The 15540-nt window shown below is 34.0% G+C and overlaps 1 protein-coding gene across 3 annotated transcripts; it reads right to left on the reverse strand.

The window, feature by feature from the left end:
- Positions 1–190: 190 nt before the first annotated feature.
- On the reverse strand, positions 191–15412 carry LOC149898807 (juvenile hormone esterase-like). Of its 3 annotated transcripts, none has more exons than XM_090115170.1 (11): positions 15327–15412; positions 14506–14636; positions 13333–13475; positions 8712–8848; positions 8256–8441; positions 7622–7812; positions 6924–7092; positions 6296–6506; positions 5838–5947; positions 999–1137; positions 191–388 (listed from the first exon to the last, which is right to left on the reverse strand). In XM_090115170.1, the coding sequence occupies exons 1-11, from the start codon at positions 15385–15387 to the stop codon at positions 214–216; spliced, it is 1653 nt and encodes a 550-aa protein (XP_089971296.1). In that variant the 5' UTR covers positions 15388–15412; the 3' UTR covers positions 191–213. The 3 variants fall into 3 exon arrangements, with proteins under 3 accessions (XP_089971296.1, XP_089971293.1, XP_089971297.1); XM_090115167.1 differs by having other exon boundaries at positions 6296–6509; XM_090115171.1 differs by lacking the exons at positions 14506–14636; positions 15327–15412 and having other exon boundaries at positions 6296–6509; positions 8712–8834; positions 13333–13385.
- Between the last annotated feature and the right edge of the window lie 128 nt (positions 15413–15540).

Below are 15540 nucleotides of genomic sequence, written 5' to 3' on the forward strand. Positions count from 1 at the left end.
ATATATATATATATAATATATATATATATATAATTATATTCAATTGTAATTCCCTTATGAGTGTCACGTGTGTCACGTGTGTCACGTGTGTCACGTGTGAGAGTCACGTGTGTCACTTGTGAGAGTCACGTTTGTCATGTGTGAGTGTGAGTGAATAGAAAAGGTTGTAGTTAGGAAAAAATAAACAAAATTCATTTATAAATTCATTTATTTTTAAATTTTCGTTAAATTATATTCAATAGGATACAGGTGTTCCCACACTCTGAATCTGTGTTCAAATAGATTTGTGTGAACCGAGAAACGGTCTCCGATTCGCAAATATTTCCTGTTAGAGGGGTGTATGGGAGGCCACGTGACAGGCTTGTCGTCCAATAGACTGTTTGGGTTACTGGAATAAATACAATTATAAATTTATTATGAAAAATTAAATTCCAGGGATAAAATAAGGAGTAGTACTGTATCTTTTATAATTAGCTGTTGTCAGCATAGATACGCGGCCCACGCTTCTTCTGGTAAAACTTTCATCCGTCATTTTATATACTTGGGGGTAATTAAAAAAATCATTGAATTAAGTTTTATATAAATAAATAAATAAAAAATATTTAGTTTTATAGCATTCAAATGCTTAATAGATGAGAATGTTTTAAAGAATAAAAAATTAGATCACGAGGTGGGATTTGAACCCACGGCTTCGCGAGGTGTGACATGATTGAATTTTCTTTTTGTTCTAAAATTTTCTCAAAAATAATTTAAACTGAATTAATAAAAACTAAACTATAAAATTAATTAGTTAATAAATAGACAAATTAAATTAATAAAAAAATATTATGCCTTGAAATGGTCAGAATTACACCAAATTTAAATGGGACCACTCGGCTTTCAAATAAAAAAACATCAAAATCGGTTCATCCAGTTGAAAGTTCTAATACAAACCGAGACAGAGACAATACAGTCGAATTAAAAACCTCATTTTTTAAGTTGTTTAACATCCAACTTACCCAGTGCGAGCAAAATTGTAGAAAATGTCGGTTAATTTGTCCACCATGAAGGAGTCTCTGGAGTCAGAAACTGCAGGGATTTGTTCAAAGCCGGCGGGAAGCGAGAACAGATATATTAATTCGTCGTGATGGGCCACTCCTGCAAGTTTTGAATGAATAAGTGATAACGCTTTATTTATTGCTCTGAAAATCACTACATCACTAAGGTAACGGCACCAGTCGTGGACAAGCATCCAGTAATGGACAAAATTAATATTAAATTTAAATATTAAGACCAAAATTAACGTTATATAATTTGGCAATACTTAAAATAAAAGTTTGGTTCATAAGCTATCAAAATACGACATTTCATCTTATTCGGCCAAAATGTTTGAAGATGGCAGAACGTTACGTTTAGTTGCTGCGACTCGTTTCGAAGAAATCCGTTTTTACTAAGAAAATCCTTAAGGAAGTGAGGACACAATTTTGGTTATAAGAATTTTTGTATAAATGTCAGCAAAATTTGATATTACTTTTATTTATAGTAGTTAAGTGTACGAAATATTACACGATTTAGTATCATGATAGGTTATGTTGTTTAAATAAAATTCATCAGTGTCCATTACTGGATTTAATTCTATGGATATATCCATTTATGGACATATGTCGAAAATAAACTTTTTTTAAAGGTATTAATTACATGCGCTTTTCTGTATTGTCTTTTCTTTCTGATTAATAATATACCTATCACGACCATTTCAAACAAAGAGTTCCAATATTGTACAACAATTGTCCATGACTGGATTTGCTTTGGTTCCTATAATGGACATTGATATTTTTTGTTAAAATTACACTAATGGGTCCAACAACATAATATCTATCTAAACATATACAGCCGTACAAATAAACGAGTTATAACATTTTATGCAAAGAATAAACTAAGAATAAGGGAAAATCATACAAATAAACACGAAATAAATGTAACCTAGTATAACTTCGTAATAAATATTCATACTAATGCTATTCCGTCCTTATTAACGGCTACCACCCTAGTATAAGTCTGACATAACCGAGTATAACATATCTTTTAGTACATTGTGCTGTGTTTTACAAGTTTTAGAAGCAATTTTCAATCTAAATTTGAGATAATAGCAATGGGACGATACGAGAAGTAGAAAAAGTTGAGCAAATTAATAATTTCATTACGTACCTATTGAAATGGAAAATTTTGTATGAAATGTCAAAATATACGAAATTATGAAAAACCCTTTTGATATTTATAATGATTTATTTATTTACAACATGCGCCAAACCATACATACATAAAACTTATTTCTAAACTTATCACAATAATATACACTTTCGTTGAAAATATAAATCTTCTAAGCCTGGAGTTGTATGTTTTGAGTACCAGTTATTTGGCAACTCTCTATCTCAAGGTGGGTTTATCTTCTGTTCTCCAGATATTGGATAGCGTTATCTATCATTTGCTTGCATATTTAATGATATATTTAAATTATTTCCAATAAATATTTAAAAAATAAATAAACAGAACATCGTATGATGAAACTTCACAACAAATTTGACGAAGTCAAACGAGCCGCGAGCGTCAGCAAAATGACAGCACCAAGGCTTAACCGTAGACAATTTCAATGTTTTTCATAATTTTGTGAATGAATTGCGACGTTGCCGCTTCGCGTCCATTGCATAGCGTGAGCATAGTTACATCGACGTTATTCCAAATTTATTTGTAAGAAATTATGACATCCTTATTCTTTATTTATTCTTATCATATCTATGCATTGCATAAGGTTTGAATAAGCAAGTTTTTATTTGTACGGCTGGAAGAATATATTTTAGAACAATGGGTCATTATGTGCTGTGCGACTCATTCTCGGCTTCATTCTCTATCACTACGTAGAAAAGTCGCATACTTATGCGTATTGTAACGCATCTATCATAGAGAGTTCTCTGATGAACTGTTTGGATCGTTGTCTGCTGCTAAATTTCACCACCATATAGCACACACGCTTAAATTTCATCCACACCATCTTGACAACAGTTTAAAAAAAGCTTTTTGCCTCGTGCTACAATTTGGAATCCATATCGATGGACCGATGATGGACAGATTAAGGCTGCTGGCGGATTCAGAATGGTGATTCACTTCACGAGTGTAGCGGAATGCCAGGAAACAGAGAGATATGGCGGAACATCGTGAAGCGGGTAACAGACCCCCTAGAGTGATATGACGAAGAAGAAGAAGTCCCAATATGGATGGAATGGCAGTACTTTTTTTAGTTATATTTTTCATCCCTGACTTATTGAGAAAAAAAACCATATTGGTGTTTCTTAACGGACATAACTCGTATTTAACGATGCATTTGTCCAATTTTTGCATAGAAAATGGAAATTAAGACTGTTTTAAATATTATAAGTATGCAAAATAATTAATAAGTACTATTTTTTATAAATACATCCCCGATTTATTGTATTCCAATCATCATTTTCAAGATTCTATTGATAACTATAAGTCTTCTCCAAGTGTAAATAACTGGAGAAACGACATTAGGTACAGTCCATAAATGGGTGTTCATAACTGGATGTTGTCCAAAACTGGGTGTCCATCATTAGATTTTTCACTGTCCATCACTGGTGCAAAAAAGTGGTTTTTTAATTTATAAATAACTTCATTATTTATGCATTGTAATCTTTTTTCTAACATTGGTTACGTTAAACTAGCATTGAACTAAAGGTATAACTAAACAATATCCAATAAAGTTAAAAAACCTACGAGAAATTTGCAAAAAACTTCAATTTTTTCCTTAATCTGTACAAGACTGGTGCCGTTACGTTACATAGTATAAAACAAAGTCGCTTTCCCTGTCCCTATGTCCCTATGTCCCTATGTCCCTTTGTACGCTTAAATCTTTGAAACTACGCAACGGATTTTGATGCGGTTTTTTTTAATAGATAGAGTGATTCAAGAGGAAGGTTTATATGTATAATAACATCCATTAAATAGTGGAGAAGTACTGTTATTTTTGAGGTTTCTAATGTGATGTCGTAAAAAATTACATTTTTTCCGCTTACATTGCAAACGCAGGCTGAACCCTACGAGTTTTATCAAAATAATGTACTAAGTATTATACACATTGAAAAGGTCTACAGAAAAGTCCGCGATGGTATATGTCTATCTCTTATGGATAACCCACAATAACTTTTTTTTGTCATTTACTTTTTACGACAAATAATGGCTAATTTTCGATGCGATTTTAACCAATACAGCATTAATTCTTAACCAATTAAATACCTTGGATACATTGTTCATTTAATATAGATCTATATGGCCCTTTACACCGTATGATTTAAGTGAATATTTTCGAAGATATTACAGATTTATAAATTGCGGGACGTAGCGTTTGCGGCGGTACCGGCTGGCCGCCCGGTTATATATTTTACTAGCGACCCGCCCCGGCTTCGCACGGGTGCAATGCTGATACTAAATACACTACAGAAAAATTGTGAACGTTGTATAGGTATAAAAATATAGCGGCCCGCTCCGGCATCGCACGGGTATAAAATACCTACATAGCCGGGCGGCCGCAAACGCTACGTCCCGCAATTTTTAAATCTGTAATATCTTCGAAAATATTCACTTAAATCATACGGTGTAAAGGGCCATATAGATCTATATTAAATGAACAATGTATCCATGGTATTTAATTGGTTAAAGATTAATGCTGTATTGGTTAAAATCGCTTCGAAAATTAGCCATTATTTGTCGTAAAAAGTAAATGACAAAAAAAAGTTATTGTGGGTTATCCATAAGAGATAGACATATACCATCGCGGACTTTTCTGTAGACCTTTTCAATGTGTATAATACTTAGTACATTATTTTGATAAAACTCGTAGGGTTCAGCCTGCGTTTGCAATGTAAGCGGAATAAATGTAATTTTTTACGACATCACATTAGAAACCTCAAAAATAACAGTACTTCTCCACTACTTAATGGATCTTATTATACATATAAACCTTCCTCTTGAATCACTCTATCTATTAAAAAAAACCGCATCAAAATCCATTGCGTAGTTTCAAAGATTTAAGCGTACAAAGGGACATAGGGACATAGGGACATAGGGACAGGGAAAGCGACTTTGTTTTATACTATGTAGTGATACCCGTGCGAAGCCGGAGCGGGTCGCTATGTTTTTATACACAACGTTCACAGTTTTTCTGTAGTGTATTTAGTATCAGCATTGCACCCGTGCGAAGCCGGGGCGGGTCGCTAGTATTAGTATAAAAACAAAGTCGCTTTCTCTGTCCCTAATCCCTATGTCCCTTTGTATGCTTAAATCTCTAAAACTACGCTACGGATTTTGTTGCGTTTTTTTTTTAATATATAGAGTGATTCAAGAGGAAAGTTTTAGTATATAATTTATTATGTTTTAGACAAAACGGGCGAAGCCGCGGGCGGAAAGCTAGTAAATACATCAAATAAAGACAAGACTTAACAAAAACAGCAAAGGGCGGCCTTATCGCTAGGTGGCGATCTCTACCAGGCAACCCTCACATTGAATGGAAATAAAACTATGTGGTGGGGAGCAAAAATAATATTAATATAAAAAAAAATATGTTTTTGCCATGAAAGCGAAAATTTAGTCTAAGAAGTACTACGTTTAACAAACTTACAACTATTTCAATACTTTTTTTGTCATTTTGATGATTTTTTTGTAAAGTCCAATAAATTATTGAGGTCAATAGTCTTAAAAAGCTTAAAAGTTTAATGTCAGTTAAATTTAAAATACTCCTGGATATATAATTCTAGTTTTCCTAATATTTATTATAAAATAAGGTATACCAGCGGGTTTCCCAGTAGCTGGGTCTACATAATGGCTCTGGTTTCCGATATAATCGAATTCGTAGTAATACGTCGGTTCTTTGTTATTGTGTGCCAGTAGATTCGCTAACCTGAAATAAATGAAAAAAGTAAATAATAAAAATACAATTAATGATGAAAACTTTTATTTAAAAATTAATCAATAAATCAATGGTCATATTATGGTCATATTTTATTAAAATAAGGATTGACGGTGATTTATTTAAGTTCAGAATGTGGAAAAGTGAAAATTTTGCATATTATGGTGTTCCTTTTTTTCTCTTCGAAAAACTTATTTATTTAACTATAGTGATTCGATCACTCAGCGGGACTCGAACCCGCATCCTTTCACGCCAATCCGGGGCGAACGCTTGACCAACTCAGCCACCCGTGACCGTAAAGTGGTCAATCTTGAAGATAGCTTGTTTTTTGAATCTTACCTATGAGCACCAAAACCAATAACCGCGTCTCCATACAATTTTCCCAAATCCACATAATCTTTGTCTCTATTTCCCAAGTCCCTATCACCTAGATATTCTCTACGAAGGGCTTTAGCAGAAAGGTCGGAGGGAGAGGGGAGGAGAAATGCTAATGGAGCAAATTTGTAATAGTCCTCGTTTATAAGAGTACGGTATATTGAGTTGTTGAGCACTACTGCAAATAAAAAAATATACATCATCATCATCAGCCCATATAATAGGTATTATGAGCCAAAAACGGAAAACCGATTCATTAAATAAATAGTAAACAGTAAGTTTTACAAAAAGAGCGTGTGTGCCGAGTAAACGTGTCAGAAGTGAAACTTCTTCTTCTTCAAAGATACCGAAATCGTCGCCTTAATCTATGACGTGACGGTATTGCCACGACGCGACCTTGAAGTTTTACTCTCAACGCTTTCTCAACGCGCCAAAAGAAGTTTCACTTCAAAAAATCAGTGGAATGTTGTCACAATAGCAAAAAAATAAGATTTTTTTTCTTTCATGGTGTTATAAAAAATGAAATGTTGTCAATTAAATTAATTCAATCAATCAATATTGTAAAAAGCTATTTTTTAAAAAAAAACCTCACGGAAAGCTTCCCAAAAGAACTCGTCTCTAGTCTGGCTCACTATATACGGCACAGAGTACAGTTTCCCCGCTCGTATGATCTCTAGCGGGTGTTCGGGCAAAAAGCGCTCTTGGCCAAAGTCCCCTTCTATCACTGGAGTCCATATTAGAATGGGATCTATCGAAAATTCCTAGAAGGAAAACCAATTTTATTGAATTTTTTATATGGGTTAAAGTGAACAAATTTTACTATTTTATATGGCAAAGGCCATATTGAAGTAATCTGCAATAAATGTTTGTTGAGTAAACCACCAGCTGTCCTACACTTCAACATTATTTTAATACAACTTTAAGAAGCATATTTGAATCGTTACAACACAGAAATGAATTATTTATATAAGTACTAATTTTTAATTCAAAATTGTTACTGTATTTCAAAAGATAAAACTGTAAAATGTAGCCATCAAAAGACAAGAAGTAACAATATTAGGTACTAGCTATGCTCCGCGGTTTCACCCGCATTGCTTGTAACCGCGGTTTCAGCCTTCCTCGATAAATGGGCTATCTAACACCGAAAGAATTTTTCTAATCTGACTAGTAGTTCCTGAGATTAGACCGTTAAAACAAACAAACAAACTATTCAGTTTTATAATATTATAAATAGTATATAGTATACATATAGTAAAGATTAATTACCTAATTAATTATTACAGATCTCACCTGAAAGCCCTTCAGCGAGTCCCCCAGTACCCTCCAGGGCACAGCCCTCAAACACTCCACAAGTTCCGCCGTGGAACTAACGGAACAGTTCACGAGCCGCGCTTGTTTCACCGCGAGGGATAACAGATTGGAACGAAAGGGTATTTGGGAATAGGGGGAACCGCTCATTGATATCGCGCGGTGGAAAAGACCTATTAAAAAAAAAGTTGACAGATAAAAAAAAAGAACGTGTGTGCCGAGCACACGTGTCAGAAGTCAAACTTCTTTGCTGAGATTCAAAGATAACAAATTCGCTTGACGGTTGTGCCATAATGCGACCTTGAAATTTTACTCTCAACGCGCCTCAAGAAGTTTCACATCAAAAAATAGATTAATCTATAATCGATATTAAATAAGGTGTTAATTATTTGTTTTGTATACCAAACCATTTACATTTAAACGCATTAGTTTATTAGCTGTCTGATTTTAATGCATTAGTTTATAAGCTGTCTGATTCTAAAGCATTAGTTTATAAACTGTCTGACTTTAGCACGTTAGTTTATAAGCTGTCTGATATTAATACGTTAGTTTATAAATTGTCTGACTTTAACACGTTAGTTTATAAGCTGTCTGATTTTAAAATTAGGTCTCTCACCCCGCGACATAGGCGACACGGTATGCAAGGCAACACTGATCCCCCCCGCACTGTACCCCGCGAGTGTCACACAGTTTGCGTCTCCACCGAACGACGCTATGTTATTGTGAACCCATTGTAAAGCGACCACTTGGTCCTTGAACCCGTTGTTGCCGGGCGCGTGTATGTCGCCGGTGCTTAGGAAGCCTGTGTGATGGAAATTATGTATTACCACATATTACTAAATAGTTACTATACATATAGCCTTAAAATTATAATGTTGAGTCATTCAAATGTGCATAATATCATACATTATAATATTTATATGAATTTTGAAGCGCTTGTATGTTTATGCGTGTACATAATATTGTGTGTGTGCGCGCGTTTTCAATATCAATGTGTGTGTGTTTGTGTGTGTACGTGCGTATTAAGTGTCAGTGCATGTGTGTGCGTGCGTATGTATCTCTATTACATTACCAAGCGAGCCAAGTCGATAGTTAATGGTAACAAGCACGAGGTCCTTGTCCAGTAAGTGTTGAGGACCGGCCACGTCCGACCGACCCGACACAGAGTAGAACCCGCCCGCGTGGATGTACACCACTACAGGGAGGGACCTGATTACCACGATGGCTTTTATGCATTGAATTAGTTTTATAGTGTTCAAATCCATACTAATATTATAAATGCGAAAGTAACTCTGTCTGTCTGTCTGTTACTCAATCACGCCTTAACTACTGAACCAATTTGCATGAAATTTGGTATAGAGATATTTTGATACCCGAGAAAGGACATGGGCCACTTTTTATTGCGAAATATGTACAATAATATTATGTAGTAGTTAATAATATCAAATCTTTTTTATTTCTTACTTTTCCGTTTTTGAAGTTGTTTTTAACGCAGTTATTTTTATTTAATACTTTTTAGTGTATTTTTCAACACGAATCAAACGAGCCCAAACTCGTTTACTCGCAAACGATAAAGTTGAGTCAATATATTACTGAGTTCCTATAGCCACCTTCCGATTCCATCATCAAATCAGCTTCATGTCATGATAATGTTTCATCGCTATCAAAACATACGTATACAAAATTTCAGCTCAATCGGTTACCGGGAAGTGAATCAAAGTTACTTGCTACATATCAACTTAGTCATCGAGTACAGATAAAAATGCTCATAAAATAAAAACTACTGGGCCTATCCGAAAAAACATACGGTGTACGGTGTACGGTGTACATACATAAAAAAAAATATACCGGCCGAATTGATAACCGCATAAAATCGCATGGAGAGCTTAATTTTCATTAAAGGCTCTAATCGCACGGAAAGCTAAATTTTCACAAAAAAGCTCTTATCGCACGGAGAGCTTAATTTTCACAAAAAGCTTTAATCGCACGGAAAGCTTAATTTTCACTAAAAGCTCTAATCGCACGGAGAGCTTAATTTTCACAAAAAAGCTCTAATCGCATGGAGAGCTTAATTTTCATAAAAAGCTCTAATCGCACGGAAAGCTTTATATTCAGTACATTTTTGTCTGTACTCGATGACTAAGTTGATATGTAGCAAGTAACTTTGATTAAGGAGCGTAACTAGCGCACTTTCAGTCCCTCTGCATCGATCGCAAGCTTTCCGTGGTAGCTTTAAGTACTGTGCTACAAAGTGTTGGAACAATATCCCTCCGCCAATTAAACAAGTGTGCTCAAAGTACTCTTTTAAAAAAATGTACAAAATCCACTTGCTTAACATGCAAAATCAAAAATAGATTTATATTACTCCGCACTGCACAGACTTAGGGCTGCCACGAGAAACCATTTTTTTTATCTTATTATACCTAAATCTATTCAAATTTTACTGCTATACTATCCGATCGGTATTTTATGTATCTACTATTTATTTATTATCTATATATTATATATTATTTATTCATATCACTTTTATGTAACTATCTATTCATTTATTTTTTTATTGTATATACCTACTTACTTTTTTCTATTATATTATATGCTAATATTGTTCTCACACTATCTATAGTATTTATATTTTATGTATGGTACGGGTATGGTATGGGTCTTGGCAGAATATCAGCGTTATGGTTCTCAGAACTATGACAATGTGCTGAGCCAAGACCTTTTCAGGGAACATTTCTTGTATTCATTTTTGTTTAATTTAATTTTAGATTTTAAGTGTATTTTGTTTTTTTTCTTCTTTTTAAGTGTCTAGTATGTATTTAAGAATTGTAAATGTTTTCCTGAATAAATGAATAAATAAATAAAATAAATAAATAAATAAATATTAACAAAAAGCTCTATTCGCACGGAAAGCTTAATTTTCACAAAAAGCTCTCATCGCACGGAGAGCTTAATTTTCACAAAAAACTAATCGCACGGAAAGCTTAATTTTCATAAAAAGCTCTAATCGCACGGAGAGTTTAATTTTCACAAAAAGCTCTAAACGCATGGAGAGCTTAATTTTCACAAAAAGCTCTAATCGCACGGAGAGCTTAATTTTCATAAAAGCTCATATCGCACGGAAAGCTTAATTTTCACAAAAAGCTTTAATCGCACGGAGAGCTTAATTTTCACAAAGAGCTCTAATCCCATGGAGAGCTTAATTTTCACAAAAAGCTCTATTCGCACGGAAAGCTAAATTTTCACAAAAAAACTCTAATCGTACGGAGCTTTATTTTCACAAAAAACTCTCATCGCACGGAGAGCTTAATTTTTCTCATTAAGCTCTAATCGCACGGAAAGCTTAATTTTCACAAAAGCTCATATCGCACGGAAAGCTTAATTTTCACAAAAAGCTTTAATCGCACGGAGAGCTTAATTTTCACAAAGAGCTCTAATCCCATGGAGAGCTTAATTTTCACAAAAAGCTCTATTCGCACGGAAAGCTAAATTTTCACAAAAAAACTCTAATCGCACGGAGCTTTATTTTCACAAAAAACTCCCATCGCACGGAGAGCTTAATTTTTCTCATTAAGCTCTAATCGCACAGAAAGCTTAATTTTCACAAAAAGCTCTAATCGCACGGAGAGCTTAATTTTCACAAAAAAGCTCTAATCGCATGGAGAGCTTAATTTTCACAAAAAAACTCTAATCGCATGGAGAGCTTAATTTTCACAAAAAGCTCTAATCGCACGGAGAGCTTAATTTTCACAAAAAGCTCTAATCGCATGGAGAGCTTAATTTTCACAAAAAGCTCTAATCGCACGGAGAGCTTAATTTTCACAAAAAACTAATCGCACGGAGAGCTTAATTTTCACAAAAAGCTCTAATCGCATGGAGAGCTTAATTTTCACAAAAATCTCTAATCGCACGCAGAGCTTAATTTTCATTAAAGGCTCTTATCGCACGGAGAGCTTAATTTTCACAAGAAGCTCTAATCACACGGAGAGCTTAATATTCACTAATAAAAATAACTGCGTTAAAAACAACCGACTTCAAAAACGGAAAAGTAAGAAATAAAAAAGATTTGACGTTATTATTTACTACATACTATTTATAGTTATGTGCTATTTATTAAAAATGTTTGATGTCGGTGCACGGGCTTAATACTAAGTGCAGTGCTTGTTCGGCACCAACTTCAAACCTATCTAATAAATAGCACATCCATACTAATATTATAAATGCGAAAGTAACTCTGTCTGTCTGTCTGTTACTCAATCACGCCTTAACTACTGAACCAATTTGCATGAAATTTGGTATAGAGATATTTTGATACCCGAGAAAGGACATAGGCCACTTTTTATTGCGAAATATGTACCACGGGCGAAGCCGGGGCGGACCGCTAGTGCTTTATAAAGCAATAAAAAAAATGATCAGGTGGGATTCGACGTCTTTTTGCCATACTTACCGGGGCTACGCCTAGCCACTCGGTGATTTCTCATTTATAAAGCATTTGGAAACTAAGTATTAAATGATGTCTTAAAGTCAATTATATTACATAATATATTATTTACAAAAGCGCGATAAAAAAAGCATAAGGCGTCTATTTATTATAAATTGCAGTTAATTTCCATTATTAGCCCACAATACTATAATAGTACATAGGGTAAAAGTGGGATAGATGCCGCACTAGGATAGATGCCCCATTTTCAAAAAACCTCACTTCCCAGAGTCCTGACTACGAATTAATGATTTAAATAAGAGCTCCTCTCACCCCGCACCTCGTGTACGCATGAGCTGTTGTTTGGTGAAGACGTGTTTCGCTAGTGCGTGTTATAATATCGGCGGCGAACTTCACGAACATGTTAAAATTTAAAAAGGTTGATATTTGCCTTTGCATAACTTGATAAGTATTAATAAATTTCACTATATTCTTATTATGTCTATACACTGGTTCATTAAGTACAAATCTAAGTGAAAATAGTGGCTCTTTTGTTTTTATTTAATAAAAAAAAATACTGGGGCAGCTATCCTTACCAAAAAGTATAGTTGCCCCTTTTTTTTCGAGGGATAGATGCCCTTAGGGGCCTCTAAGGGCATCTATCCTTCAATACATATGTACATGTTATTATCGATAATCACAGGTACTGTTTATATTTTTACCTGATTGCATCAGAGGTTTTCTCTATGTTAACCGATTTTACTCGTTTAATTTGCTTTTTTTTTTGTTATGTTTACTTACTTATTAATGATCTGCCCTTATACTGATTGTAGGAGAACCACGCCACGAAAATATAAAAGAAAAGAAGGAGTGCGAGCGCAAGTATATTCTTGGACAACAGAACAACTATGTGAACATGGCATTTGCTGGTTTATCATATAAATTTTATTAGATTTCGCGTTTATAGAGTATGTAAGGCATCTATCCCACTCTGCAGGCATCTATCCTCAAAAAAGGTGTTCTACAAAAATATTTATTACACATTATCTATAAATGATAGGATTAAAAATATATATAGTAATTCAAAACAGATAATTAACCTAGCTATATTCATACAAAGTGTTCGTATAAGATTCATGTTTTTAAAATTATGAGGCTATTTCAAAAAGTGGGGCATCTATCCCACTTTTACCCTATTACATACGTACTAAAATACGATTTTACTTTTCACAACTTACAAACACACAATTTTTCAACAATAAATAATACTTACCCATTGCCCAGTCTCCTCGGGGTATACACATTAAGTCTCAAGCAGTCCTCATCTAGCAAGTATCCCGGCGCGGGTTGAGGACACGCCGGCCCTTCAGCCGTCGCGTTTACGTCATTTTGGTAATGTTTTATGGGGACTGGGGGCTTAGGCATTAAATTATAGTACATATACCTATAACACTGTTCAATGTTAAATTATTATACATCGTAAGCAAAAGAAAACTCGCATAATAGGCATGACGAAAGATTTTGAAATCCTCTTCCATAATGTGTGTATACGTTTACTATACAAGAAAAGCCTTATATTTCGGTAATATACTTAAATTTAACGAAGATAAAAGCCATTTTTCAAACAATATTTATTAACCGTGCCAAAACAGCTCGCAGGTGTCATGGCGTAGGCGTGACGTCACTCTTTAGTAAATAAGTAATTATTTGTACGCATTGCGAAGAAAATTAAAAAAATATTTATTTAATATGTGTTACAGAAACGAATTTCAAAGTTTATAAGTGGTGTGCAGTATTGCAGTGTGAATCTACATGAAAATAATGCTCAAAAATGTGTTAGTAGGTAATTATTTCATGCGAGAACATAAAAAGAAATTATTGCGGCGCGGAGAACCCCGAACCATGTATTCGTGAATTCGCAATTGTATTTCTGTTCTGAGTCGATAAAGCATACGTGAAACAATAGAAAATAAATAAAAATGCGTATTCTCAACATATTCATAACAACAAAACACATCTGACGTGAGTCATAATGGCCAACTGCAGAATTTCAATGTTTTATTTTATTGATAATCTCATTAATGTTAATGTTTTTAAGATTTCTAAGTCACTATATTTAATTTATTTATTATACATTTTCCCTTAAAAACACTAATACGATCATTTATGGATACTGTCGTCATGCCTATTCCCGTACCGTGGGATTTCTAAAATCTCAAAATATATTTGTAATTTCGTATCAAATTTCATCAAAATTGGTTCAGTGATTTGAGAGTGAAGATCAGACAGACAGATAGAGTTACTTTCACATTTACAATATTTTATGTAGGGGTGTAATGTTAAGTAGGCAAGGAAGGATAAATGTATAAATAATATGATATGATAAATATAAAAATAAATAAATATTAAAAAGGAATATTGACATACATATTATTTATTTCATTACCTGAAACCGCAGTTCCCCCACAGGTGGTTGCGCGTACCGAATACCGCGGTACGCGTGTATGGGTCTCCCCCGCCGTGACGTCATCAGCGACCCCACGAACCGGCCCGAAGACGTCTGTGTTATTATATCATCTGTAAATAGTATATTATTACTAGCTTTCCACACGCGGCATCGCGGCACGCGGCATCCATCAAAGAAAAACCCGCATAGTTCCCGTTCCCGTGGGATTTCCGGGATAAAACCTATCCTATGTCCTTTCTCGGGTATCAAAATATCTCTATACCAAATTTCATGCAAATTGGTTCAGTAGTTAAGGCGTGATTGAGTAACAGACAGACAGACAGAGTTACTTTCGCATTTATAATATTAGTATGGATTTACGTGTATTCTTAATAAATTTATAAACATTCAATAGGTATTTTCATTGAATACAAAAAATGTATTTATTCCACTAAATTTCGTTTTGAAGCGCTTTGGATCGTCGGATTACAGAAGAAAAAGAAATTTAAATTGAAATTTTCGGAAAATAGTTTCTACAAAGAGGCGGCAAAGTCATACTTGTATGAAAACTGAAAAGTTTCAAATAGTAAAGTTAAATAGAAAGGACGATTATTGACAAAAGTGTCTGTTATGTTTCACAGAGATTTCATAGAAGATTACGGAAGATAAGATAATATTTTCTTAAAATAACTCTGAGCAAACATACGAACAATTTTCGAAAAAACGAACTTTAATAGATAATACTGTGCAGATAATTATAACGAAATATTCCATCAAAATACGATGATTCAAATATTAATATACAAAATCTTTCTACAAACCTTTTTGTCCAAATACACAAACGAAACAAAACAAAACACAATGAAATAATATTATCGCCATGACGGTTCACGAACGACTGAGAAGCTAAAAGGAAAATACACAATAGTTGTATACGTAGTATATTATTATTAGTCTGTGACAATAGTGTTTTTGCTAAGAGTTTTCCTTGATCATTCAAAATAACACACTACAGCTTTATAATTTTACTAGTAA

Source organism: Colias eurytheme, chromosome 22, assembly GCF_061535395.1.
Source record: "Colias eurytheme isolate Ceu_HAF_F1 chromosome 22, ilColEury1 Martin Lab GWU primary, whole genome shotgun sequence".
In the NCBI taxonomy this organism is placed as follows: domain Eukaryota; kingdom Metazoa; phylum Arthropoda; class Insecta; order Lepidoptera; family Pieridae; genus Colias; species Colias eurytheme.